The sequence below is a fragment of the Lissotriton helveticus genome, chromosome 5_1, assembly GCF_964261635.1.
Source record: "Lissotriton helveticus chromosome 5_1, aLisHel1.1, whole genome shotgun sequence".
In the NCBI taxonomy this organism is placed as follows: Eukaryota; Metazoa; Chordata; class Amphibia; order Caudata; family Salamandridae; genus Lissotriton; species Lissotriton helveticus.
This window is the reverse complement of record NC_136065.1, coordinates 863,986,525-864,014,037: the sequence shown is the minus strand read 5'-3', so window position 1 is coordinate 864,014,037 and position 27,513 is coordinate 863,986,525. Positions and strand designations below refer to the sequence as shown.

General features: G+C 43.9%; 1 protein-coding gene across 2 annotated transcripts in view; it reads right to left on the bottom strand.

Moving 5' to 3' along the window:
• The window catches only part of OGDHL (oxoglutarate dehydrogenase L), a 683,466-nt gene that overhangs the window by 551,289 nt on the left and 104,664 nt on the right, over positions 1 to 27,513 (bottom strand). For both annotated transcript variants that reach the window (XM_078643351.1, XM_078643352.1), the window contains exon 3: positions 18,346 to 18,531. In XM_078643351.1, the coding sequence (XP_078499477.1) occupies positions 18,346 to 18,531 (186 nt within the window). The remainder of the gene's footprint in view (positions 1 to 18,345; positions 18,532 to 27,513) is intronic.

Below are 27,513 nucleotides of genomic sequence, written 5' to 3'. Positions count from 1 at the left end.
GAACTGGAGACACCTGGCTGCAGGACCTCTGTTAAGACGTTAGTCTTGACTGCCACCATAGGGAGCTGCGGGTCCAAGACCTCCACAGCCCTGTGCACCACCATAGCGAATGATGCCCCCTCCTCCATTGCCAGGTTAGGGGGAAACGGAATGCCAGAATCTGGGGAGGTGTCCAGGCCACTAGCATCACCCAGTTCCTCATACTAGTCCATGTCTTGAGGTTGTGGGATTTTGAAGGGATCCTGCTCTCCCTCCCATTCCTCCTCATCGATTCCTAACCCTTCAGAATGGGGCAGGTTGAACAGCATGGAGCTGTACGGCTCAGTCGGCGCCGGCCTCAGCACTGGTGGACGCCCAACTGGCTCCATGTTGTCCGGAGTGAGGATTTAGGAGGCACCGCCGATGGGCATTAACGACGCAGAGGACCTCAACGGCAGATGCGGCGCCGGGAAAGGTCACTGTGGGGGTGCGACTGGCAGCGGTCCAGACCCTCCCGGGTCCAGTAGGAGGCCGTGGTGTCGGAGCTGAAGGCAAGGAACCCACGGGGACTACTCCGTCATCTGAGCCTGCGGGGTCTGAAGACGCACCAGCAGGGTCAGCCTGTCTAAATATGGTGCACATGGCATCATAAAACTCTAAGTTGGGTGGGGGTTGCTCCTGGCCCTGGAAACGGAGGGAAACACAGAGCCGACCCAGGCACCCGTTCCACGGCGCGGATCCTCGAACACCGAGGTTTATCAATCTTGTCGCATGACGGACAGGGCAAAGTTGAAGTACGCTTCGACTTCTTTTGCTTTTTGTGGTGCCTCTAACCTGACTTCCATGAAGAGGTCTTTGATCCACCGGAGCATGGCCCGGCAATCGGAGCACGACTTCATGTCGTGGTCGTGCTCCAGGCACCAAAGACACACTTAGTGGGGTCTGTGACTGACATGGCACGTTGACAGATGCCACATGGCTTGAACACAGAGGTCTTCTTGCCAGACAATCTTGTACACCAAAAGGAGTCAACAAAAGTCAAAATAAGTCTGTCAAAAAATGACAGGGGTTAAGCTCTCTTTGACAGATCTGCGCTGGCTGGCGTGAACAAAAAAGAACTGATGTCAGCGCGCTGAAGTGCCGGTTTTATCGACAACACGATGCCAACGATTTCACGCGAAGTTGACTGACGACACCTACTGGCGCACAGGGGTACTGCTAAGAAAAATCTTCCGGATTCAGCCGGACGCCTGGAAGTTCAAAGGTAAGGAATCTGTGGATAGCTGTCCCTATCAGATGCATTGTGTAGCAGTGCAAAGTGAAGGTGAGTGTGCGAGAGTGACCACCTGTGGACTGCCTGTGCATCATGCCACTGGTTGGCGGTGTTGGTTTATATGTTGTTCTCTTGCCAAAAGCACTTTACCTCTCAACAGTGGGTTTACCCGCATGACCTTGTCCCGCGGTTCTACTAAAAGTGTTATGATTCTGTGTATGTACATATTACTGATATCGTTGTAGCCCAGGGTGTACCCTTTAGCCGTGTAAAATTGTATTATTAGGGTTGTGAGGGTGGCCTGGGGCTGACAGCATGTCGCACCACATAAGGGTGCTGTGTAAAGTTTGGAATATAATTTTTCCCATATGTGCATATTATGGAGATCTGATCAACACGAATTGGGCCTCGTACTGCTAGTAATATTGCCAAGTGTGATTAATGCCCAGAACCCCATGAAATTCATGTTGTATTGTTTAATATGTGTGTGTTGAATAAAAACTTCATTTCTCGACACCAAGTGTGAAGTTTTTCAGAATATTTATTGTGTTATTGCTCTTGCTTTACACATTGCTTCTGAGGGATGCCTGACTGCTCAGTGCCAAGCTACCCCAGGGTGAACACGGGTTGTACAGTGTTTGTAATCACCTGCCCTTGACGGGAGCGGTAGGTTCTTCTTTCAGAATCGCTTCATCTGGGTACGGAGAGCCAGCATGTGCCTGACCACATCCTGGGGTCTTTCTTGGGATTTGCTCCCAACCATCCTTCACCAAATTGAGAGGCCCTCGCACAGGGTGCCCGTACAGAAGCTCAAAAGGGCTGAATCCCACCCCCATCTGTGGTACCTCCCTGAATGCAAACAGGCATGGCAAGAGTACATCACACTTCCGCCTCAAGGGCTCGAAAAGGTCAATGATCATACCCTTCAGGGTCTTGTTGAACATCTCAACAAACCCATTAGTTTGGGGATGGTAGGATGGGGAAAATGTATAGGTTACCCCACACTCCTTCAACATGGACTTCATGAATGCAGGCATAAAGTTGGTATCACAGTCAGTTATTACCTCCTTGGGGGTCAGATATTACCTCGTTGGGGAACCCCACAAAGGTGAATATTCCCATCAGTGCCCTGGCCACTCCGGGTGCAGTCACTGTTCTCAAAGGTATAGCCTCCAGGTACTGGGTGGCATGGTCCACCAAGACCAGGATGAACCTGTTGCCCAGAGATGTCTTGGGGTCCAGAGGCCCAACAATCTTGATGTCCACCGGTTTTAAAGGAGTGCCAACAAAAGGAAATGGCTGGAGGGTTGACTTATGCTTCCCTCCCGACTTGCAACTGGCTTGGTAGAAGGGGCATGACCTGCAGAACGCATCGAAGGCCATCCTCATTCGGGGCCAATAAAAGTGGGTGACAAGCCTTTCAAAGGTCTTGTCCTGCCCTAGAAGACCTGCAAGGTGAACATCATGAGCCAGCTCCAGTAGGAAGACCCTGTAGCACTGGAGGACCAATAAATCAGGTGATCACCACAGGTGTTACCACGGCCTGGAACTGGGCCTGTCGCCGTAGGCCCTCTAAAGTATGGTACTCCATCTGCGCCTTTCAGAACTTCACCTTGGTGGGATCTCCTTCATTCTGCCATTTGGTCGGTTCAGGTAGGTTCCCGAGGGCAGGAATGTCCTCCCCTGTAAGTTCCACTGTGTCGCCCCCAGCCTCAACCCAGACTGTGAGAGTTTCAGGAATGGGTTTCCCTCACTCGCCCCTTGTCCTTCCTCTTTTTGGCAGGCAAATGGGCCATTCTTCCAGGCTCCAGGTTCTCCTGACTACCCTTGTGGGTGACCATGGACCGTGTGGTCTGCCAACCCTAACATCACCTGGTGTGACCTGTGCTCCACCTCTTTCCAGATGGTGTGCTCTAGGTCATTGTCAAGCAGACAGTCCTTAGACATGGATAGACTCCAGCTACCATCAAGGAGCCTGAGACTCTCCCCCCATGCAAAGAGCTCCAGAGCCACTGGATAATGACTCTCATGGTTGTCAGCTCCAATCACCGGGTGGAAATGCATTAGGGTCAACCTGCTCTGACCTCACCAGATGACATATGACAGTTGTCATGCTGGCTCCAGTGTCTCTCATAGCCTCTACCCTCTGCCCATTGATGGTGACCCACTGCCTGTATTTCCCAGTATTACTAGGCATGTGAGACTCTGGCACCATTTTTGTGTCACTCAGGGGCACTAGGGTAACATCTACACTGCCACCCCATACAATCTAGGGCAATCTCCTCCTCAAGTGCTACACTAGTCATCCCCGGTGTCTGCCTCCCATTGGGGGACTGCGCCTGCTTAGGACACTTGGCTTCTCCCTTATAGTGCCCAACCTGCTGGCACTTATAGCACTTGGGGTGTCTTCCATGAGGACTAAATTTGGGAGTCCTGACCCTTAGAACTAATTAGGGACATTTAGAGAACTCCTTGTTTTTATGTTTCTGCCTTCTTCTGGTGGGGACCCTGCCTACCCTTGTGGTGATCCCCCCAGATATACTCCCGTGGACCCAGGTGCAGAGCCAGTGGTCTGCCTCCTTAGCAAGCTCCCTGTGGTCACTGAGCTTACTGTCAATCAAGTGTTGGGACAACTCTGGAAAAAAATGTACTGCACATGTGCTCTCTTGAAAATAGATCATACAGCCCTTCATAACCATTCACCTCACTGCCCTTCACTCAACCATATAGTGTCTTGCAAAAGGAATCCACGAAATCCACCCAAGACTGCTGGAGCAGCTTCTAGCTGTCACAATACTTCTGCCTGTACTTTTCAGGGTTTGAGGCCATATTTCTTGACAACAGTTTTCTTTATAGGGGGATACCTCATCCTGTCCCCTTTCTCTAGGGCCAGCAGAGCATCGCTCTCCTCACTAGGGATATGCTTCCAGAGGCTCTTCCCAAACCTCCTAGGTGATCCTACGCATCTGTATAGCTACCTCATAAGCTTATCAATATCGGTCCCCACACAAAAGTCAGGCACCAGACTTTTAGGAATGTGGGCCCTACACTGCCACCATCACTGCTGGAGCCTGCCTGTATGGCCTTGATATCCAGCACCTTAAGACTCCTCTCATGGGCCAATCGCTCCAAACTAATTATTTCATCCATGGTCAGTTTTTCCCTTGCTAAGGCCCTCTCAGCCTTCTTTTACTCGGCCTTCATGGCCAGATTCTTCTGCTCCATTTTTAACTGGGCCATCTGCAGCCAAAATTACCTTTCAGCTTTCCTGTCCACCAGGCCCTCTGGCCACAGGCCTTGAGAAGACACTATTCTCCGCTCTGGCAGGCATCTCCAATCCAGGGGATATTTCATTCGCCTCCGCTAAATGCTGCTTCTCAGGACAGGTATCCAAGCCCTCTTGCTGCCTTGCCCTCAGAGCCTTTTGGAACTTTGCCTTCCTTTTGCGGGTAACCCCTGCTCCCTACAAAATTCATTGAGCTTAGCTACTGTGTAGCTCTCCATGTTGAGGAGCTTAAATCCCAATTTTGTAGGTGAAGCCGCAGATACGAATAGTCAGGTAGAGTATGGGTGAATTTGGAAAAAGCAAAAAGGCAAATCAAGGAGAATATAAAACCCAAATTGGTCTTAGATTATTTATTTGGGATTTTCAGTGTAACACAAAATCATTTTATGGCACTGCACAAACACAAATCGTAATCCTTACCGCTGATCACCAATGTGAGAAATTGGGTTCCTGGTTGAAAGGGGTAAAATCCTACTCAAGCAGCAACCTCAAATTAACCTGTGCTTTGGTAGCTTTCAAGGATGTGAAATTCCTATAGCCCGACGCCCAGGACATATTGTTTGGGGTAAAGGGCAAAACTTTTTCATGTGTATTTTGTCCTTGTGACAACTAGGCCCAACCCCCTGCAGCACAAACCCTTTGGCTGCCAGTTTGCAGTACCACATTATGAATCATGGAAGGGCACTGTCTGTAGTTATGGTAATATGTTTGTCCATGTGTTAATGCTGTTCAAACTTGTATTTATGGTTTATTCACCAAAGCCTTTATTATTAGGGTGAGCGCTTTAAGTAAATGTTGTAGGCTCTGACTGTACTACTGACAGTAGTTCCAGTATAAAAATGTGTACACACGTTTTCAATGTTTAGCAATATGAGGCCACGTATAATGCTTCAAGAATGCTCTCTGATTTGCTGCAAATATTTGCAGAACCTTGAAAGCAAGATTGATGATTATTTGCTTTCAAAATAAAATGTTTTCAAAATAAAATGTTCATTAAAAAATTAAAGCAGGAAAAAAAACATTTCGCTAAACTACTATAAAATTTCAGGTACCATTTCTTTGCAGCATCATTTAGTAACATGTGATAATGCATACTGGTATTTCCCCAAAATATTTACAATGGAAAATCAGTGTAACCAGTTTCAATAAGATTATGTAAACGCAAATAAACAACCATTGGCAAAGCCAGTAGGTCTGAAATTGGTGGTCAGCGTTTTAGTTTTGTCAGTGTGTGACTTGTTTTGGCATGGTTTTTGTAAAACCTTATTGGTGTGGGAGCTGCTGGGCCCTCATCATTATAACAAAAATTGGCAAAATAAAAAATAGTTTTTGTCTCAAAAAGCACACACAGCCACAGTAGTTAATGGCACTGAACAAAACTACTTTGTGTGCCGATATGTTCCTTGTGAAAGAGCAGAATGCTGTCACTCGCAGTGAAGCCAGCCAATACAGAGAGAGAGAGACAGAATTTTAATAAACACAAATGGTCACTGTCAATGTCAGACCATATTAGGGCCTAATTATTAAAGAAAGTGTCAAAAGTGCAACTATGGTATATGTCCTTGCATTAAGTGCAGCTATACGGCTTTCAGGAATTTCCAAGAATTTACAGAAGTAGGACAAGAAATTATACTACAAGACATATTTGTGAACTGCATTTTAGCATGAGCAAATGTGCATGTGTAGATTGGCTCATGCGAAAATCTGAGTGTTTGCAAGTTCTCTTTTCCTCCAAGCACTTTTTTTCCCAACTCTGGATGAAGGTTTACGTCTGCCATTGTCAAGATTAAATTTCCAACATTTGTCAGTATGGAAAAAGATTAGAGAAGACAAACGAATTTAAGAGTTTTTCACTACCAGGACATGTAAATTAAAAAGCACATGTCCAACTTTCTGAATACACTGCACCCTGCCCTCTCAGTTTTCCAGGGCTTACCCTAGAGGTGACTTATATGTATTAAAAAGGATGGTTTGGGTATGGTAAAAGGTCACTATTCTTTGACCCACATGGAGCATATCCGCTACACATCTAAGATCTGTAATCACAACACCACATCAGCTTGTAAATATTTTTCACATCACCAGTACATGCCGGACTATCACGGTTTATTTAGATGTTTTGGTTTCCCCCATTTTCATTGAACCATTATATTCCTCTAGAACTATACCCTGACGAAGGGCTGGGTGCCCGAAATGCATCGGGAGGGATGAATAAGAAGGAAAGAGGAATGTGCTTTGATAGTGTTATTAATACACATTACTGCTGATATTAAGCAAAGAATGTGATTTGATCTCGACAAGAAATCAAATAATTAAACGCCGTTTAATGGATGAAGAATAATGTGAAGTTTATTTTTGTTTCACATTTAACAATCAACAAACCCTACACAGACCTCGCTGTTTCCACGTTGTTTGCTACACTCTTGGATCAGAGAGTGATACCCTGTAAGCGCACTACAAATTGGTTATTTTTAAAGAAATTCACAGATGAAAAGTTGTGAGTGTTCTCCCAACTATTTTGTTTTACAAAGGCTTCTTTTGCCAGGCCAACATGGCAGTTTAAAACTGTACACAAAAGCTCCAGTGGAAGACCTGAGATGTTCACAGGATTATTTAAGTGGATGGCACAATCGGTGCTGCAGGCCGACTAGTAGCATTTAATTTACAAGCCCTGGGCACAAGTTGTGCCATTTTACTAAGGACTTACAAGTAAATTAAATATGCCAATTGGTTACAGGCCAATTCTATGTTTTAAGGAGAGAGCACAAGCACTTTAGCACTGGTTAGCAGTGGTAAAGTGTGCATAGTCCTAAGGCCAGCAAAAACGAAATCAGCAATACAAGAGGACTGAAGGCATAAAGTTAGAGAGGAAATCACCCCAACGATGTCAGGTCTAACACCAGCCCCTTGTGGGACGCTGAAAGAACAGACAGAAACCAAATGGCTGACACTGTCTAACATTAAGCGATGTTTTATATGGTGTGAGATGCTGGTGTGCAATAGGCATTCAATCTACAGCAGCAGCGCCCCAACTGGTCCAGGGCCTGAAAATCGATTTGCAAAATCTCACATAAAGACTCAGACAGAAGTTAGTGAATTAGGCAAAATATGCTTATATTTTCTTTTTCAATGTATTGCGAGTCGTGTGCCATTCAATGAAATTGAATTTTTACTTTTTCCCATATAGGCAGTGGTTTATTGAAAATTACAAAGCTTATGAACCTGTAAGCCCTAATATTTTCTTCCTAGTGTACTTTCGGATCACTTAGTCTCAGACTGCGGCCTGTTCGAAAATACTAACGGCCGTGCAAAGCTGTGTCTTTGAAGGGGTCAACATTATGAGGGGGTAATACATTCTGAACCCTCGCAATTTTCCCCAAGTATTGACAGGTCAATCCTTCGAATATACACCAGGTGGAAACGTTCTATAAAGATCAGGGCATGCAGATATTGGTGTGGGGACTTTGGTAAATCTCTATTGTGTGCCCAGTTTCGAGGTGCAAAACTTGCAATAGGAAATAATTACCTACCCCGATTCCAGCGGTATCACATTTTATTGGGGGGCAATAATTATCCTCAATCCCCCAGAGGCACTTGCAATCATGGCCACAGAGGTCATGCAGTGGCTGTGTAGATTGTGATGGCATCTGCGGCTTCACTGGATAAAGTTCTGAATGGCCCTCAGTGTGGCCTGAACGCCTGAGGGTGCTAAGAGAAGATAAGGGCATTTGGCAACTGATTGCTTAATATTTCCTGGTTTGTGTGAGTGTGTCTGTGTGTGTGTTCTTTATACAGGAATAATGTGCAAGTCAGGAGTTAAACTCTGGATTAAATTCAAGAAAGAACATTTTATGTGTGCTCTCAGTATGAAATGATTGCTGTAAGCTATCTTTTTTGTCGCTTATAGTCAGCCATGAGGCTACTCAGGTAGCAGGTTTCCTACTGTGTTGTTCTCTGGTTTTCCAAGTCTAAGTGTGGCCTGCTTTGTGTCTGCTTTTTCGAGCGATGGGTGTATCCTGCCCAAGAGCTGACTAAGGGAAGGTGGAGAACCTGCCTTCTCATAGGTTCCCTGCAAGTCATGAGATGTTCTAGGATCCCATGATGTCAGATTAGGTCAAACTTGGATGTATCTCTTATATACTAAGCAAAGAGATTCTCTGTATCACATTCACAAATTTCAGACTCCTGGGGAGGATTTTCCTGTGTGGGTGTGCCACTCACATGGCAGTTGCAGATACACTGTCCTCATCACAGGCACCTTACTCGGTTGAAGTAAGGAACATGAGGCTTTACGCGCCTACCGGAGTCTTTGGATCCTCAATGCCCAGACTGCTAGTGCTTCCCTGATTTCTACGCGTTAGAATCGGGCTGCGTCTTTTCTGTGACCTAAGCCCAACTACAAAATTCCCTCTTCCTTTCCACTTAAGAATAGAAACTCAACTTCACCCCTTACATAAAAATGTAAAGACTTGTCTGTTTCTCAAAGCTTGATGGTTCGTGTCATTTCCTGGTTGACCTGCTTTACCCAGTTTCAGCAAAAGTGTACCTTATAGGCACTCTATACAAGACTCCATTTAACAATTATAGGGGCATTAGGGGCATATGTAACAGTTGTTGCCCAAAGAGCGTAGTATATTGAAATACATTTCATGGTGCACTCGTTTAAAAGAAATTAGATTATTAGCTGGCTAGATTCAACTATGACAGCACGGTGGAGCCAGTCTGGCTGCCAAAGGTTGGGTGAACCCCGCCCCAATTTTCAACAAGCAGACCCAGTGTCATATTCTAAATCACCCAGGGGCAGTTCCTCCTAATAAAAGGTACTCTGCACTTTACTGTCAACAAGTAGGGACTACCCAGTTTGGAGAAAACAATAAGAGATAATATCCTGTCTAAAATTGACGTCTGCACATATTTAACCATTTAATTCAAGAACTTACGGAAAGCATTTCTACTACCTTCTTATCCAAAACACATCTGTTAACCTAAATGAGTGCTGCACAAGCTAATAAACGAGTATTCCTCTATAAAGCCAGTGTTCTTCTCCTGTGATTCATTTCAATACATCACAACAAGCTTTAAGTGCAACACATTGCACCAAGCTTCACGCACTGCGGTCACTGCTTGTGCCCTGTGCACACCCAATGGATATTACATACAGAGTTTGTTGTTGTTTGCCTATGCCACCAAATAAACAAAAATAAATATATTACTGTTGTCCACATAAACCTCAGCCTCTACAACACTGCATCCTCGCCTGTCCTTTCCATCAATGCAGAGGTATGAATTTACCACGACAAAGCCTATATCAGAAGCCCTCAAAGGGCATTACCACTAGCGCCAAACAGGTCCCTTCATGGTTTATCTTTTAGCTGAAAATGCATTCATTATTCAACATTTTCAAAAAAGCATGCACGCGATGTGAAGGGATGCCTGGGAAGACCTCCTCCTGGAATGCCCCTCGCTAACAGCTGTGCCAGTTCCCAGGGGATGTGACAAGGCGGCACAGAGCTCCAGAGGAATAAATTGTTGCCTTTAGTGTAATTTGCTATTTCATTAAAATGCCAAAGGTCAAACTTCAGGCGTTGTGTGCGATGAGGCGTTGAATCAATCTTAAGAACCGCAGTCCATTATTACTGTTATAATATTTTTAACACAGATCCAATTATTGCCTGTTTTGTTGCAGGTGAGAGAGGTGAACTCAAGTCAAGATCCTTACTAATCCGCTGTCTGACCCCCTCGGAACAAAAATACAGAATACAAAATGGCCGCGTTTTGTCACGTTTGACAGATACAAGAGCATTCAGGTGTGAGTGGGGGCAGTAGGCCCCAACCAGAGAAGAATTCCAACGCACATCATCGTGGACCGAGGTAAGGGAAATGAGTCGACACACCTCCCCCTCCACTCATAGGACACAGCTCCTCGTACAGTGGCGCGCGCGGAGGTCACAATCCCCCTCCAAACTTGCTCCTGCAGTCAAAACAAAGGGGGGTACCTACAAGTTCAATCAACCCAGTCCCAATGTCATATCATATCAGGCGACATGTGTAGACCCGATTCTCTCTCCTGGTCACTCTCACCAGTTGCATTCATATCACTGTCCCCATTACTCCCCTCGCACCTCCCCGTCATCTAGTTGACCACCGCTTTAACCCGCTACGACGTGGGTCCCTTGTGCACTTTGCCACTGGATTCAAGCTAGCCTGGCTGATGGGTGTTACCCTGAAACTGATTCCAAGATACTTGTTTCCGGTCCAGGGAAGACCTAGCTTGGCAGTTTGGGCTGGATTGTTCCCATGAGGAACAGGGTCAAGACGAAAAGAAAAAATAGATTTTGAACTGGGGTGGCGAAGTGAACTAAAGAAAGATGATGGATTCAACGCAGATATGTGACTGGGGGTGAGTGCCTGAAAATGTCAGCGCTCTGTCCATCATCTCCTTGTGTTTGCTTTTTCCACCGCTTCCACCTAGCAGCTCTAACGTGCTCGACCTCGTTTCAATATCCCTGACCCATCGGAACCTTAGTGTATTCCCCATCCCTCTGTGGACCTCTGCTGTCCTGCTCTGGAAGCGGTTTGGATAAAAATGCACAGCAGCAAAAAATGTGATATTCGCAAACAAGTGGCCACATTTAAAAGTGTACTTAGCAAACTCTTTAACCCTCCTGTTTTTCGGTTTAAGGGAGAAATGCACATTGCTTCTGTTTTCAGACAGCTGACAGGACAACTTTTTAACTCTTTGAGCACAAGGCGTGTCTGCACCCTTAGGATGGACTAGTTCAGCGAAACGTTCTGGAGAATTTAAATGAACAACTAGACTTTGAGTAAAAAAAAATCACATTAGGTTGTGAAAAGTAGCAAAACCTTAAGAGTCAGGAAGAGGAGCGAAACGAAAAGGGCAAGGATGTTGCTGGGTGAAGATAGCCATCAATGAGATCCGAAGGGATGACGTTGGGGAGTACCACACTCCCAGTCCTATAGGCCCCATCATCTAGAATGAGCGGCTATCTCTCCCTCAATGGAAGAAGACATGAGCACGTTTGAAAAAATGCTAAAAAACCTGCAACCCGAACCCAACCAAGTAGGCTCTCTGCTTCCTGAGCAGTTCCATTTCTTTCAGTCTATATAATAGTCACCTTTGGATCAGAGATGGAGTTGGTGGGGTCATTGAGAGGGAAGAGGCTGTAGGAGTAAAGGCACATATGACACAGAAACTTTCCTTAGACTGACGGGAAAGCCATGTGGTTTAGCGGAGATGTGCTGCAGCATACATGGGTCGCAGTAGGGGCCTTACTTAGAGTTTGACCGTGCAGGCGTGAGGTAAATACATTACCTTTTGGTATTGCCTTTTTACATTTCAACATTAATACATAAAGTGGGTTCTGATTCTTTCTCCTCTTTTTTTTCTCCTGGCTAATCCTCGAGATATGTGGAGTCCTCTGGCCCTGGAGAAATTGACACCATAACAGGAGGCAATTAAATATGTTGGTCAGGGACCCCTCTCTTCGTTATGCTCCCAACCTCCGCCCTCCCCCCCCCTTGCTTAGACTGCGTAAAGACATTGATAGATGGAAGTCGAGACCACTCTCCCTGTTGGGGAAGGCTGCCCTCTTCAGGATGATGTCTCTTCCCCGGTTTTTGTATGCCCTCCAGAACTCCATGGACTTGATACATGCGCCATATTTCAGGGAAGGGATCTATTGTGGAATGGCAAACCTCGTATTGTTCCTGACAAGCTTTCTTTGAACTGGTATGATGGAGGCATCAGTCTCCCCAATATAAAATTGTACTATTGGGCATCTCATCTGTCCTCTACTAACCACTGCACTTACGCCCAACCTGGAAACCCAGGCTGTAGCATGTATAGATGGCTCCTCTCGGGAGGGAACTTCAGCAGAGCCCTTTACTCCAGGCCCCGACGTGATCTGCTAACAGGCCCCACTAAATACGCAGTACGTCTGGCATGCGGCCACGAGAGGCCTTGGCTGGGGGTGCAGGTTAACACTTGCAACACCGCTCTGGGGTTCCGGACAACTGGGCAATCTGTGGAGAAGTAAGGGGTTTGACAAATGGGATCTCATAGGTATCACCCGTATAGGCAATCTGTGGGAAAAGTCAGACATTAAGTCATTTGCCCCATTGCAGCAACAGTATAAATTGGCAAACTCAGAGCGCTTCCGGTACACACAGGTTCGACACGCACTTCGCACCCACTTACAGCCCGGGGTCACAAGACCGGAATCATCCCCGCTGGAAGATAGAATATTGGATGGCCATATTCCTGACAGCACCATCTCACTGATATACCATAAACTGGTCAATAACATCTCGGATCCTCTCCAGGCACTTCGAGAGAAGTGGACCAGGGATGGCATAGAGATGGACGACGAGGATTGGAAGGAGGCGGTCTCCTCTCCCAGAGTGGTGGCGATACCAGCTCTCCGACTTGTCCAATTGAAATTCCTACATAGGGTATAAGTAACGGGGCCCCAATTGGTACGGATGGGGAGGGCAGATGGGGGAGCCTGCAGACGGGGCTGTGGCCAGCTGGGAACCTTTCTTCACATAGTCTGGGAATGCAAGTTGATCCAACCCTATTGGCGCGATATTCATGATTTCATTAACGCTGTCTTGTCTGTACAACTCCATGTGGAAGCCCGTAGGTGTCTGTTAAACATCTGGGAACCAACTGATTTAAATGTTTGCTTGACACAATGGGTCACGTTGGGACTAATGTTAGCCAAGAGTAATATTGGCCAGTGTTGGGGAGCGCCGCTCCCACCTACAGTTTGCGACTGGGAAAAAGACTTGGATTGGGCAATGTTTAGAGAAAAAACTGTGTATGTGGCCCGTGGTTGTCCCAAAAACTGGTCTTGTGTATGGGGCTTGTGGAACTCCTATCGAGGAGATATATGTCAACCTGCCCATAACTCCTACTGTTGAAGATCCCCTTCACCCTAGACCATCCACTCTCTATTTATGTATATTGCGACTTGCCTATTGTACCCATGATGCCTAATGTGCTACTTCCTTTGTAATGTCATTGTATTGCTGATGTTTATTTCTTTATCTTAAATTTTTTTTAAAAACAAATATGTTGGTCAGTCGTAACTAATACGTCTGAACGTCCACAATTATTTTTAACAATGCACTAAGCAACCTAAACCAATATATTCGTTAGGTTGTCTTAGACGCATTTTTAAGTCACATAAGACAAGAAAGACCAATTTCTTGATTCACATGTAGAGGGATATGACATAACTAAGCCACATAAAATAGGGAAAGACCACATCACCATCCTTTTATAATCTTAGTGGCTTCAGTAAATTCGTCACGCGGAGCTTTCTTACAGTCAGAGAATTACACCTATGATGATAAACCCGGGGCACTGCAATGACTCTTCAGTGTCACCTTTGGTTGCCTCCATGAGATGCCTCCTAACTTTTTACGTGAGTATTGTATTCACCTGAGTACTCTGCTTTAATATATGCACCAGCAGTAGTTACACTGAGCCTAATATAGGCCAAGATTAGACCCTGTTGAGTTTGCACAAGTTCCGCATGGGACATTACTACTATACCAATATGCCTTGGGATGACTAGAAGAGGTTTTTGTGATATGGTACTTGCCGCGTTGGCTGTACTTACAGTGCCACCGACATCCATGCACTCACAGTACGATGAGTAGGGCATCTGCTCCTTTGTTGCCAGATGTCCTGTATCTAAACAACTCTAAATGTGTCTGTAAGTATAAACTCTGAAGCAGGCACTCATAATACACTTTGCTTTGTAGGTAATATTTAGAGAAGCTCCTGTTGGAAATCTTCTGGCACTCCCTTGCCAAGCAGCAAAGAATTCTCAAAGGACTTTATTTGCCAATTCACTGGTTTATAGCCACCAAACGTTTGATTGTAGCAGTCAAGTGCTTTGTGACTTTTACGTAAAACTTGAGGACCACGAAGCTAAGAGGGTCCTTCAATCGACTTACAGGGGATTTAGCAAAAAGCTACGCAGGGAAAAGTACGATAATTTTTTAAGACCAGAGGACCCTTTGTCAGTAGCAAATTTAAAGAACATCTTCATCACTGTGGAACACTGTATAAGTTGCTTTTGAAGAAGGTGAATTTCTCTAATAAAGAAGGTTTTCATTCAAGAAACCACGTTGACGGCACCAGGCTCTATAGTTTCATGACTTTTAAGAGGAAGAACAGATTACTTTAGAAATTGGTTTGATATGGTCCAGTTCCTTTACAAAGTGGTCTAAGGTAGCAGTCAATCTATGAGCTTCTTAGGTGGCCTGCATAAACCACATTAGAGTGATCCAAATGGGGCATGAATAGTGATTGATGAGCTGCACTCAATGCTGTGCTTCGAGAAGTGATAGAGCCTTGTACAGCAATGAGAGCTGATTAACTTTACTACACCTCTCATTTGGAGGATAAATGAAATCCCGCAGTCAGTTCATTTTTCTTTACTAAAATGACACGATCGGCCAAACACCTTTTGTGTAAAATTCAATGCAAAGATCATTCAAATATGTTGCTACAATCAAACATGCAAATTTTGAAATGAGAAGTATACTACTGTAAGGACATGAGTCTAAAATTGATGTGGAAAATGAATAAAGGAAGGGCAAGCTACTGATTACAGTGTGTCAGAAATAAAGTTAATGTCTCCATGCTCTCAATTATCAACTTTGCAAATTAGTCTGGTGTCTGGAAAATGAACAAAGAGAGGAAGTCATTACAATGAGTGAGGGATATCACTCGGGGCTCTAACATGAATGTCAAAGAGCAGTACCTAATTTGAGCAGGTTGTTGCATGTGAGGTGACATTGATGCAGAGCATGAGAGAGAAAAAACTAAAGGGGAGGAAGAGAAAGACGGAAAATATTGACAAAGAGAAAGCAGGGATGAAAAAGAACCTGCCAGGGTCAGATAAAGAGACAAGTGTGTCTGGGTGTGGATTAAGGAGGCTTGAGTTGGAAGTAAGACGATGCATGTTTGGTATTTAGCAACCTGGTCTTGAATAGCACCATCTGTGAGCTTCTGAACAAAACGTTTGGCCCCAAACACTTATTTTGTTTAAAAACAAATTAAGCACTATAGGAGTCTGGAATACTGAGGTCACAGCGCCTGTGACCAAGTTTCTCAGTTTAATGGTGTCCCATGTGGTGGTTGGTTATTGTTTTGGTTCAACCTCCTGTCCATGGTTTCATTCTCCTCCTCATTTTTACTGTCCAGGCTTCACGCATGCAGTTCTCTTGCAGTGATTTCTGGAATTTTGTTTGCCTAGAGAAATAAAATAATTCTGTTTACTCCTTTGAAGATATTTATGAGGACTATTAGGTTGGTCTAACCCAACATTATTTTGTATTATCAGGATGATAGAGGAAATCAGCAAGGCACATTGCACTTTATTGGCTACTTTGCACTCATTGAATTGAATTGCTGTTTAACCAACAATAGTGTAAATAGGAAATCTCAGGCATAATGGGTCTAATAAGTGCAACAAGATCTAAGACATGCAATAACTGCAGATGGTGTCTGCAAATCCAGTTCCTACCCTGAAGCTTTGAATGCATTTGGAAGGTTTTTAACTGTATTTTAAGATGGTTCTTTTAAAATGAAATTTATGTACGATGGGTTACATGGTAAATTAATTGTGTCATATTGCAAGTCTCTATAAGAGCCAATACCTCTGATGCCTCCAGCATCACCATGCCCTTTCTCCATATATAGAAAATCAGACAGAACACTTAAGAGTTCAACCCGTTGGAGGTGAAGAAGTTAATGCGGGCAATACACATGTACAATAAATTACACTTCAACAGCTCACTGTTGTGTAACACACCGACTCCTTTGACTAGTTCAAACAGAGGTGTAAGGATGATATGGGAATGCTGACTGATGATGAGCATCAAGAAGCGAGAAGGGTGCCACGTGAACCAGTCACTACTGCACACTTTGGATTCATTCCGTTGAAATATCTATACCGAGGAAATCTTGCTCATGTGAAATTGTGGAAATAGTCTTAGATGCAAAAAGTGAACAGGATACTTTATGCTCAGAGTTTGGAAACTTTCCAAAATAAAACCTTCCTATGAAGTGGTTACCAAACGCTTGAGAAGGTTTTCGGTTGGAAACTCCCTACTGACACAAAATTTGCAATACTGCATGTGCCAAATGCCACATCTCTAGTTGCTATGATTTGGCAGTGTTACAGATTAGCCCGATGATCACCAAAAGAGACATAGCATGTCACCAGCGCAAATGATAACCACTATTACTGGTAGCACAGCGCAGAGGGGTGGGTTATTGCATAACATTGGAAGTCCTGGTGCTACATCGAGGGGCTGCTCAGAAAAGCATAGGAAAATATATGGGGAGTTTGTGTCTATATCGAGGAACTGCATTGGATGTATTCACTATGGCACAAAAAACTGATGATTTGCTTGAGTTAATGTACAAGTGAAGAGTTGAAAGAAGCCTCTTATTCGGCGTGTTAATCTTCTCGCCCTCTGGTATATGTGATTATATTATTGAACTCTTAAGTGACTGACATTATAATGTAATGTATTACTTAACAAATGGCATTAAAATATTTGTTATTTTTTTTAAACAGGCACATATGGGTGGCTGGAAGGGAAATTGGGATAGACGAGAGTCTATACTGATGAGGGTAAGGGCCAGTTGATTGAATGATGTGGGTGCAGGTTTTAGCAACAGAGACCAAAGAGACTACCCAGAAACTGCCTGTTAGTCAATGCAATTATAAAGGGACTGGAATTGAAGAATTGTTTCTGCTGCTTTTGCAGGAAGAACTACTCTACTTCCAACCTTGGCTGGAGCACTCCTTCCTGTGAGCCATTCATTGCATAAAAAGGTATCAGAGTGCCGTGCTTCTTGCAGTTGTGCCTTGGAATACTCTTGAATGGGGCCAGTAAACATTAAGACAATTCTAATTTGATGCAGCATGCCACTCTCCTATTTCATAGTTTACCCTAGTAACTTTGGAGCATTACTACAGCAAAACAAGAACGAGTATGTGATGCAGAAGATGCTTTAATAAGCAATACATGAGTTGAATCATACTACAATGTGTAGCAACAGAATGAAACTACGTTGCTAAAGAAAAAATGAGAACTACATAAGGAATACATTCTTACAAAGTGATATCTGTCAATTTCCGACATCGATTACACCCTCCTGAGACCACAATGGTGAACTGAAAAAAACACACTCACGTTTTTACAACTCACAGAAAAAGTATACTGGCCCTGGTGGCTTCACGGTCTGGGACAACTAAAACAGAGTTACTAATGAATATTGTATTCACTCAATATGCCAGTGTACAAATTCATGCAAATGTTTTTATTTCCTTCACAGACTTCAAGTTCATGCTGACAAATCCTCCTCTTCCCCCCCCCCACCACAAAAAAGCCAGTCTGAACTAGGTCCCAAACAGACACAAAAAGCCAGTTTGAACTAGGCCCCTAACCATCAATTTCAAGCTTTCACCTTATATGGTGAGGGTGAGCTAATATACCATGTTCTACAACATCCTCAGCAATAATGTTGTTGACGGGGAGATGAGAGTCTTTGGCATGTGGAAGTGCAACAGGGACAACAAGTTAGTGGGCCAGCCCCTCACTGATCACATTTATAAGCAGAAACACACAGCTGATACTTTGAAGTTCCATGTTCACTTTCCCTGTCAACTAACACTTCTTGGGTTATGTGATTCACTAAACCATCTCTAAGTTTGGCAGCACAGTCTTCTCAAGATAAAAATAAAGATCTACTCACCTGGTATGCCCGGATCAAGGACTGCACTGCCAAGTGGTCTTCCACCAGCTTCTCTGCATTGATTGGGTTCATTCCCAGACTCTGGCTCAGGACCGCTCTGGACTCCGGTCTGGCCAGATGGGGCAGCCTCAGTCCTTCTCCATTGGCAGCGTCAGGATCCGATTTACGGAAAAACACATCCCAAGACTGCAGGGACAAAGGATGAGAGGAAATGAAATATTTTACCGGGAGCAACTACCACACGTACGTCTTTTAACAAAATCTTTTTAAACATGACGATTTGTCACAATCACAGGGATAGCGGCCTGCTGGGTTCAGCAAACCACCATGCCTGCGAGTACTTTTAAATTAAACATTTTTTTTAATGCAGCACTTTAAGGTAAACAGGATGCAGTAACCCCTTCGCAGCGGGGGGGGGGGGTGGGGGGTGAGCGTGGCGCTCTGGTACTAATGACGGCTCCACGCCGTCATGAGTCACGGGCGGTGTGTGCTCATGACGGCGTTGAGCCATCATGACCCCGCCCACTCACTAATTCACCCGCACAGGCGGGGAATTATTGCCGCCTGGGCGGAGCGGCAGCTGCATGACGGCGTGGAGCCGTCATGAGCATGCAAGGGGTTAAAAAACATGAAGAGTTACATTAATCTTTTTACGATTAGGCAGTGGTCTCATGAACCACTGGCTACTTCTAAAAACGCTTTTGACAACATTCACAAAGGGACCTCTTCCTGTTTGCGAAAGTGTTAGCAGCTTTTTTGAGTTGACGGTAAATAATAATGTTTTGGGACCAGATTTCTGTTGCAAAACATGGATACGTATGGAATCGTTATTTGGAATGGACGTCCCAAACATGTCCCTTCAAAAAACTGATTCCTTATTGTTTCCTAAACCCGTTTAACAATTCAGAAAACCTTTTCCAAATTGTTAATTAGGCTTTGTACATTTCAAGAAATGTTTTACAGGTAGCAAACCCTCAGATTTATCGAATCTGAGGTTTTGCGAGGTGTTAAACACCTTATATGTGAGGCCTTGTGCTCCCTTATAATAAAATGATAAATCCACTGATTCTTTTCATTAAGTGCTTCAAAGGCGTGTTGATCAACAAACAAACTAAAGTTACTTTATATCAGAAAATCTACCAAAGAAGAGATCTTACTTATTTAAAACAGTACAATATAATCATCAGAAGAGCAGACAAGACGTGCAACGTTGGTCTAATAAAAAATGAAGATTATGATACAGAAAACCTAGGCAGCTTAATGATAGGATTTGCTAAAACATTGTCCATCTAACTAATACCTGAAAGTGGCATAAGAACATTTAGTAGGATGGACAGATATATCACAGTTAGGGGCTGATTCTGATGCGGCTTGGAAATGCTTCCTGACTGAATCGGGTTGGAAATAGTTTCCAACCCACTCGGATTGGGACAGTCCGACCAACGGAGTACAATGCATCCGGATGCTTCCCGATACGATTTGGTTGGACTCCCATTGACTTCAATGGGAGCATATGTTCCTAACCGCATCATAATTGGGCCCTGGGTAGTTCCCGATACGATTTGGAAGGAGCAAATGCCATTAGGAGGCCTTCCTAACCGCATCAGAATCAGGCCCTAGGTGGGAAAGCTTTCCAACCCACATCAGAATCAGGCCCTAAGTAGTAAGCACAGACAATGATAGGTCCCAAAAAGATCAATATTAAGTACTATCTGTTATGAAATTAAAGCAACTACACTTGCAGAGTAATGACGAGAAAATAAATGTTTCGCAAAGTGTAGGAGCATGCATTGAAAGCATAATGCAGAAAGGTAAACATGAGCAAACTTTTAAAAACTTTTTTGTTCTCTGCTTAACGCCTGCTTCAGTGTGGTAGTGTTTTTTCTCTGGTGAGCGCTGGGATGCCTACTGGTAACCAGGCGCTATATAAAACTCAAAATAATAATAATAATAATAATAATGAGCAAAGAAGGCTGCGGTGCTTGTACACCTGTCAGACTGGAAGCAAAAGGACTACTATTCATATTAAATGTATATGAACATACTGATGTAAAGCATACACAAGGTTGTTAGACCAATGGCTAATGTTCAGTATTATATCGCTAGTTCAATCATTGTAATGACCGTCACAGGTTAAGACATGAGTAGTACTGAGAGATGACAAGTATAAAACAAAACGTGAAGCATGTGCCACTAACACTGCAAATATACAAGGCGTTAAAAAAAATCTAATGCCTGAAAGCTGAAAAAACTACTAGAGAAACTAAAATGATGAATTTCTAAATGGAGTTAAGAAAGGAGTATGACTGCATATGTCTTTAAATAAATGAAAAATAAGGCAAAAAGTCTCCAAATAATATTGCATGTTCCTTGTAAAACACACTTTTGGCTTTTTACCGCAGTAAAGTATATATACATCCAGTGTTTATGACTGTGGCATACAATGACCATCGCCCTATAGATTCACTTATCACTTACTATGCTACCCTTTATCAGTGGTCAGGAAAATGAATACTCCTGGTTAAGTCAATTTTTCCCATTTTTTTTCGATTGATGTAAAATTATACTCATGACGTCAGAAAATAGTAACGCATATCCACCTTTGATCATTTACCATTGACAGTGCATCGTATTTGCAGTGTCAGAAAACAGTCAAAGAACACATTTGTTTGTAGGAGAATGGAGCATGCCAGGTGGGAGGACATCCAAAAACGTGCAGTTAATGTAGTGTGCTCTGTACTATGCGTGGTAAAGGATAAAGATGAAGTTTCTACTCCAAGGTCTGAACTGTCCATTCTGACTGCCCTCATGAAGCCTGCCACAATCTAAAGCCCAGGTGCTGGATCTTTGTAAAAGTGCGCCTACGAAAGTTGGGCCTGCAGCTACATTGGAAAGGACCCTCCCAGATGCTTCTCACCACCAACAATGATGTTAAGTGCTGAACCCCGCCGGGGTGCATTCGTCCCAATGCCAATGGCACCGTTCCCGTCACTTCTTCTGTGGCTGCTGCCGCCAGCCAGTGTCCAGCCGCCAGACCTTCGCCTCTTAAGCAGTCTTCACTATTGGTATTAATAATTCCTAAATAACATTCTGGATCGCTCGCCCTAAACCGGCTCCACTGGTTGCCAAAACGCAAGCAGATAATTTTCAAATCCCTTTGTATCGCCTTCAAAGCTCTTAAAGGCATCGGTCCTGAATACCTGAAACAAAAATGTATTCGGTACCATCGATCCAGAACCTTACATTCCTCATCAGCATGTAATGTTATGGCTCCCAAAATCAAATAAGGTAAATGAGGAGGCAGAAGTTGTACCTATTGTACAGCAAAGAGATGGAACTCCATGCCTGTTTCCCTTAGGGCCAGTACAATTCCTAAAGCTTTCAGAAAAGACCTGAAAACATGGCTTTTTAATCATTGATCCCGTTTGGGACAGGTCGTTCATGTGGCATTGTGTCTATCTGCTTTTTTTTCAGTTTTCCTCTACAGCAGGTAGCGCCTAGATGACCTTAGGCATTAGTTGCACTATGTAATAACAATTTCATTTCATTTCCGTGCAGGTTTCAAAGAAATGGGTTTCACCATCTGCATCCTCACAGCCTCAGTCCTGACAAGATGCTGCTTCTCCTTTTCGCCACTGCCTACGATGTCTGCGTTGACCAGCTGGCCACCTGTTACAGAATCCAACTAAGGTTCTGGCCTTCCATCTTTGCAGCAGGTCTGCACCTCATCGAAGTGACTGCCACTCTGCATACCAAGACAACACCTAGCTTCATCTAATGGAAGGATACTGAAAATCTTTCTTCTTGCTGGATCTGCAATCACTTACCCACCAATGCTCGAGAAGTCTTGCTAATGATTTCCACATACCTCAGTAAAGAAAACACCTATCTCAGCTTTTGGTTTAATGGGCATCACTAAGAGAACAACCCATTCCACACAAACATACCTGTGCATCATGATGGCCCCATTTTCCTGATCCAAGAATAAATCATGCGGCTATCGACCTTGCTTAAAATGGTCACAGAATATTTTGTGAGACTCACAATGGCAGCATCTTTGTGGACCACAATACATTTTACATTGTCATTGATGTGATCCCAGACTATGTGTACTATATAACTTTTGAATTGTTTCACGAGTCCTGGATTTCCACAGTCGGCCCAACAAAGAATATGAAATATATTTTGTCAATGGTAAACAAGCCGACCCCTGGCTGCCATTGGACTGTTCTGGGATTTGATACTCATATTTTACACCTACCATCCGTTACACTCCTGCCCAGTTTCCTCATTGACAAATATTGCCCTATAAGATTTCTATTCTCCTCCTTATGTATGAAGCATGACAGGCTATCCATGAGACCCGACTTGAAGCTAGAATCTAGGTGGAAGCAACTAATGCTTCCACTAGCTCACTGGGAATGTCTCCGATCAAAGGAATGCCTGATGAACTGTCATTTAACAAAATAGAATAGCTCTGAATGCTGTCCTGGATGGTAAGGGTGGTGTCTGTGCCATTGTAGGCTCGGAATGTTGTAACTGCATATCGAACACCTCATTTAGAATTCATGAGCAAAAAGATTGCAATATGGATTGTGTAAAGAAATTGAATGAAGCCCATGATTAGTTCAGTCATGATGGAAGCAGTGTTTGGTCATGCCTAACAGGTACCTTTTGAGGATGAGGAATGTAAACCTTTGGATAATACTTCCAATGCTAATTCATTTTGTGATAATTTGTTTTTATACGTGTATGCATGTGTGCGATTCATTGTTTCACAACCAATAAAGGCTCTGACCACTCAATTTCTTTTACTATGACTGCAGAAGAATATGAAGGCAATGTAAATATTAATTAATCTACTTTTGAAAAATGCAATGACAATGACGTTGAAATAGACTAATGTCTATTGATATGCTTTAAGTTTGCAACTAGAGGTGCAAAGGGGGGGAGACAAAAGTGTTTTTGCTGTTTTACATAGAATTACTACGAGATTTGCAATCGCCATGTTGATTAACCTGCAGCCATTTTTTCCACCCCATATTATATTAATGAGTTGAGTTATCTTCCCTCTGACCTGCACATACCTCGTTTTCAGGCCTGACACAGTAAAGCAAGAAGTCTGATGTATATTTTCTCAGAGTCCTTTTTCATTCTTCTCATGAGAAACCCATGGACCCCTCAGTGCCATAATCCACATTTTCAGCTTCTGTCACATGTAGGCAGCTCCAACTACATTTGAGAGGAACAATTATAAAAGTTGGGGACATCTGGAAATGGGTTAGCACTAGATGCTCTGTTTCTCTGTGCTGTAATATTGATGTTTTTGCTGAGTTTGCATTATAAACGTTTTAGACCTCCAGTAGGCTTGGAGTCATCTATCACAACACTTTTATCAAATCCTTATCTAACCATATATCATTGTGTTTTCTCTGACAGCCGGGTCTGGTTGATCAGTGAACTAATGTGTCCATTGCAGGGGCCTCTGTTCGACCTCATGGTCACAGGTGCAAATCACTCAGCCTTTCATCCATCTGAGTTCGATAAAATGAGTACCGTGGAGTTGGGTAACAATGAACATATGTTATTCAGCGCCAAGAGAACTCTGGGGGAACGTGCGCTCTGCAAATACACGTTATGGTATGTGATGACAGTCACACTATTGATGTTAAGCAGAAAGCGCACAGAAGCCAAGAGTTCCCTGCTTTCCTCACTTGTTCTCAAGTAGGTTAAATGAGCAAATAAAACTAAACTTGCCAGTAAGGTGCTCAGAGTGCACTTCAATGTGGGTCAGAAATTAAAAAAATAAGTATGCAAAAAGATTTTGTCAGGAGCACTGGTTTTAAAAAGTGTGGCAAACAAGTGTCTGTAATCCTTAAGACTTCTGTCCAAGGAAATATGAGAATATGATTGGCTGATGGATTATCTAGCAATATCCAGAGGCTCTCTATGCAGGTTTCAGTCCTGAGCGGTGAGTGGAGTTCTCCATAGCGGTGTCAGTACTATAGGTTTCACTGGGGGTTGGGGGGGCAGCATGTTTTAACATTATGGGCACGCTCTCCGGAATGGAGATGGGAAGCTAATTTAATGAACACTAAAATAGGCCATTCTGTTGCAATGTGACTATTTATGCAATCACCAATTAGGAAGGAAAGTTGTTGACGCTTTTCATCTTTCAGAATATTTGTTCCTGCCTTCAACCCCACTTCAGTCTCAGTTCTAGCGTTTATCCCTTTTTCAGTTTTCAGGCCAACATTCATCTCCAGTCAGCCGTAACGCATCGGTGATTCAAGATCACTACTCTTCAACCTGGAAATTTCCAAGGCGCAGCCCTGTGATCTATCCTTCCTAGAAAGTAGCTGTTCTTTCCTCTGGTTCCTTTCCGTGTGTTCCGGTCCACCCCTGGAAATGACAAGTTGGCCTTAGGGAAAGGCTGCTGCTAACCGCTTCTCTTTAAACCAAGAAAAATGAAGGAAGCATCAAGAGTGGACCTACCACTAATAGGCTGAGAAGCTGTACAAGATTATTGGCCTAATGTATAGTTGGCATGCTGTGGAAGGAGTTACTGCTGCTTTCTGTACAACTATGAGCGAAGTACAGTGGTATAGAGAGATTATTGCGGGACATGGCATTTGGGAGCATAGGACATAGCTAAGGATTTGTGGGCCATTTTACATAATGGATTAAAGAAAGTGGAATCTGCATCTAACTTTGGAGTGTTAAGAATTCTTCACTTGACTGTCACGGGTTTAATTGGACTTATTTAACAGTTACAATATCACATGATGCTGGCTGGAAGGGGCTATATGACAAACAAACAGTTTTAATTACCAAATCCTGATGAATGGCAGTTTCACAAATGGTAGTCCTGTCCGACCTTTTATATTATTTCACCAATTACCTATTGCCAGTTCATTCAGTTTTTTCCATGGCTTGGACAAGCTCTTAAGGGCACTCTTTTGGTACACCAGGAAGCACACGGGGGCTCTTGATGTCTTCAAATTGATGTGGAAGGTCTGGGGGCTTCTTTTTCCGAATTAAATGACCTTGTTGTCCAGCCACAATGCCTGAACAGATGGCTCTCAGGTCTCTCCCTTGATGAGACATGAACTGACTCACATCCACTTCGAATAGATGTATTAAATGGTCTTTTGCACACAAATACCAGTCGACTCCAATCCCATCCTCGCCTCCTCAGATTTGGTTTATTGATCTATTCTCGTGCACTACGCCTCACCCGGTGGATGACTTAATATGCCCGAACCATTCTCCTTCTGAGGCCTTCCCAACCCAGGCGGCCCCTTTAGACCACAGACCCGAAGCCAATGGCATGCTTCTAACGACCTTGAGCGACCTGTTCGAAGAGGACATCCTTTTGTTGTTTGATGACCCGGTACACTGGACTGGTCTTCACAGGGGCCTATTCTTTATGTTCCACACCTTCTCCAAATACTGTGCCATTACCGACACAGAGTCGGAGTCGCATTCAATCATTCAAGCCCTCTTCACCATGGTATTAGGTTGCAGGCACATCACTTCGTTTTATAAGGCCTTGCTCTCCAACACGGCTCTTTCGCTATCAACACTACATGACAAGTCAGTGACGGAAGAAGTCAGGGCACTTCATGAAAAGGAGTGGTTGTAGGACCTTGCCTTCCCATACGCAGTATCCCGAAATGCTAAATTGAAACTGATACAGTTATATGTCCTAAACGGGGACAACATCTCTCGCCATTATTAATAAATGCTTCCCACAGGCGAGCACCACATGTCCCCATTGGCCTGCAAAATCTGTAGCCTTCTAACACGTGGTTTGGGAGGGACCCTCTTTGGGGCTTTCCTGGTCTTGAATAACAGACTCACTATCAAATGACAGCTACCCCTTCACTCTAAGAATGCATCGTCACACCAATAATAATACTTTCATCCAGGCATGTTCTACACAGACCAAGGTCCCTCCACTGTCCTTCTCTTTTACCCATAGCCACCTGTTTTAGGTTTTGCATGTATTTCTTACCCTATACAACGCAACAGGGCTCACACTAGTATAAGCCCACTGGCATTCAGCAAGGGACTGCACACGTTGCATGATTTTCTGGCAGGATATCGACTGGCGTTGACGAGTCTCTCTCTGTCGCACGTTTTCTCCATTTCCGATATATGGATATAAAAATTGTTTATACTACTGTACCTCTCAATGTAATGATGAAAACCCCCAAAACAAGTTTGTGTTTAAAAAAAAATGAAGTGGAAATAAGACTAGGCAGCCTTGGAATTTGGCAATCCGGTATTCAGCAGCGCTGGCGGCTGGCTTCTGATAATAATTTTGAGAACCCGGCACTTATTCTTTTACAAATTAGGTACTGATTAATGCTACAGGATTACCATGGCTTTAAGTGGGCCGGCTCCTGCGGGTGCTCAGCACCGGGTCCTGCCTGTGCTAAAAAGCAGGTGCTGAGACGGGTCCCTATCGGGCTCTCCATTTTTGCCCTCACCCTAGGATAGGACCAAAAATCTTACCTCTGCAGCAGTACCACCCTTCACTGCCTTTGATGTAACTTCAACGAGTTTGGGTTTAGTTCTTTCATAGTCTCATCATTTCAGAACTGAAGCAGTTTTAAAATTATGTACAACAAAGCCATAGTTGTTGCTTATTTATCTTATGCAACTAACAACCACTAGCAAAGCCAATCGTGCTGGCTTGTTGTAGGTGTAATGTTACTTGTTGTATTATATATCTGGCTGCAATGACAGAAGTAGCAAAATACCAGTCGGGAGGCACACTGTGCTAAGCACAGATTTTTAGTTTACGTGTTTTAAGCCACGCCCCAATTACATCGGCCTCGCCCCTTTGAGAGACCCCCCAGTTTATTCATCTCACTTAAAGCCCGGAGTATTACACTATATTGGGAAGCACTTGAGTGTCCCTGTGTCAGTTGGTATGAACTCAGCATTTTCATAAAGTTCATATCAATAATTCCACGTGACTAGATGCGACTCCGTGCGGTGTTTCCATTCTCATTTAGTCTCCCGCTTCTAGAGGCAAGCTGGGAAAGTGCTGAAGCTCCAGCCGCTCGCGCCCGGCCGTGAAAGATTAATTTAGCAAGAACACAAAAAAGACGATTTCCTTTAGACCCTGAGCCTCTTGAATGTATTGACCGCTGCGTG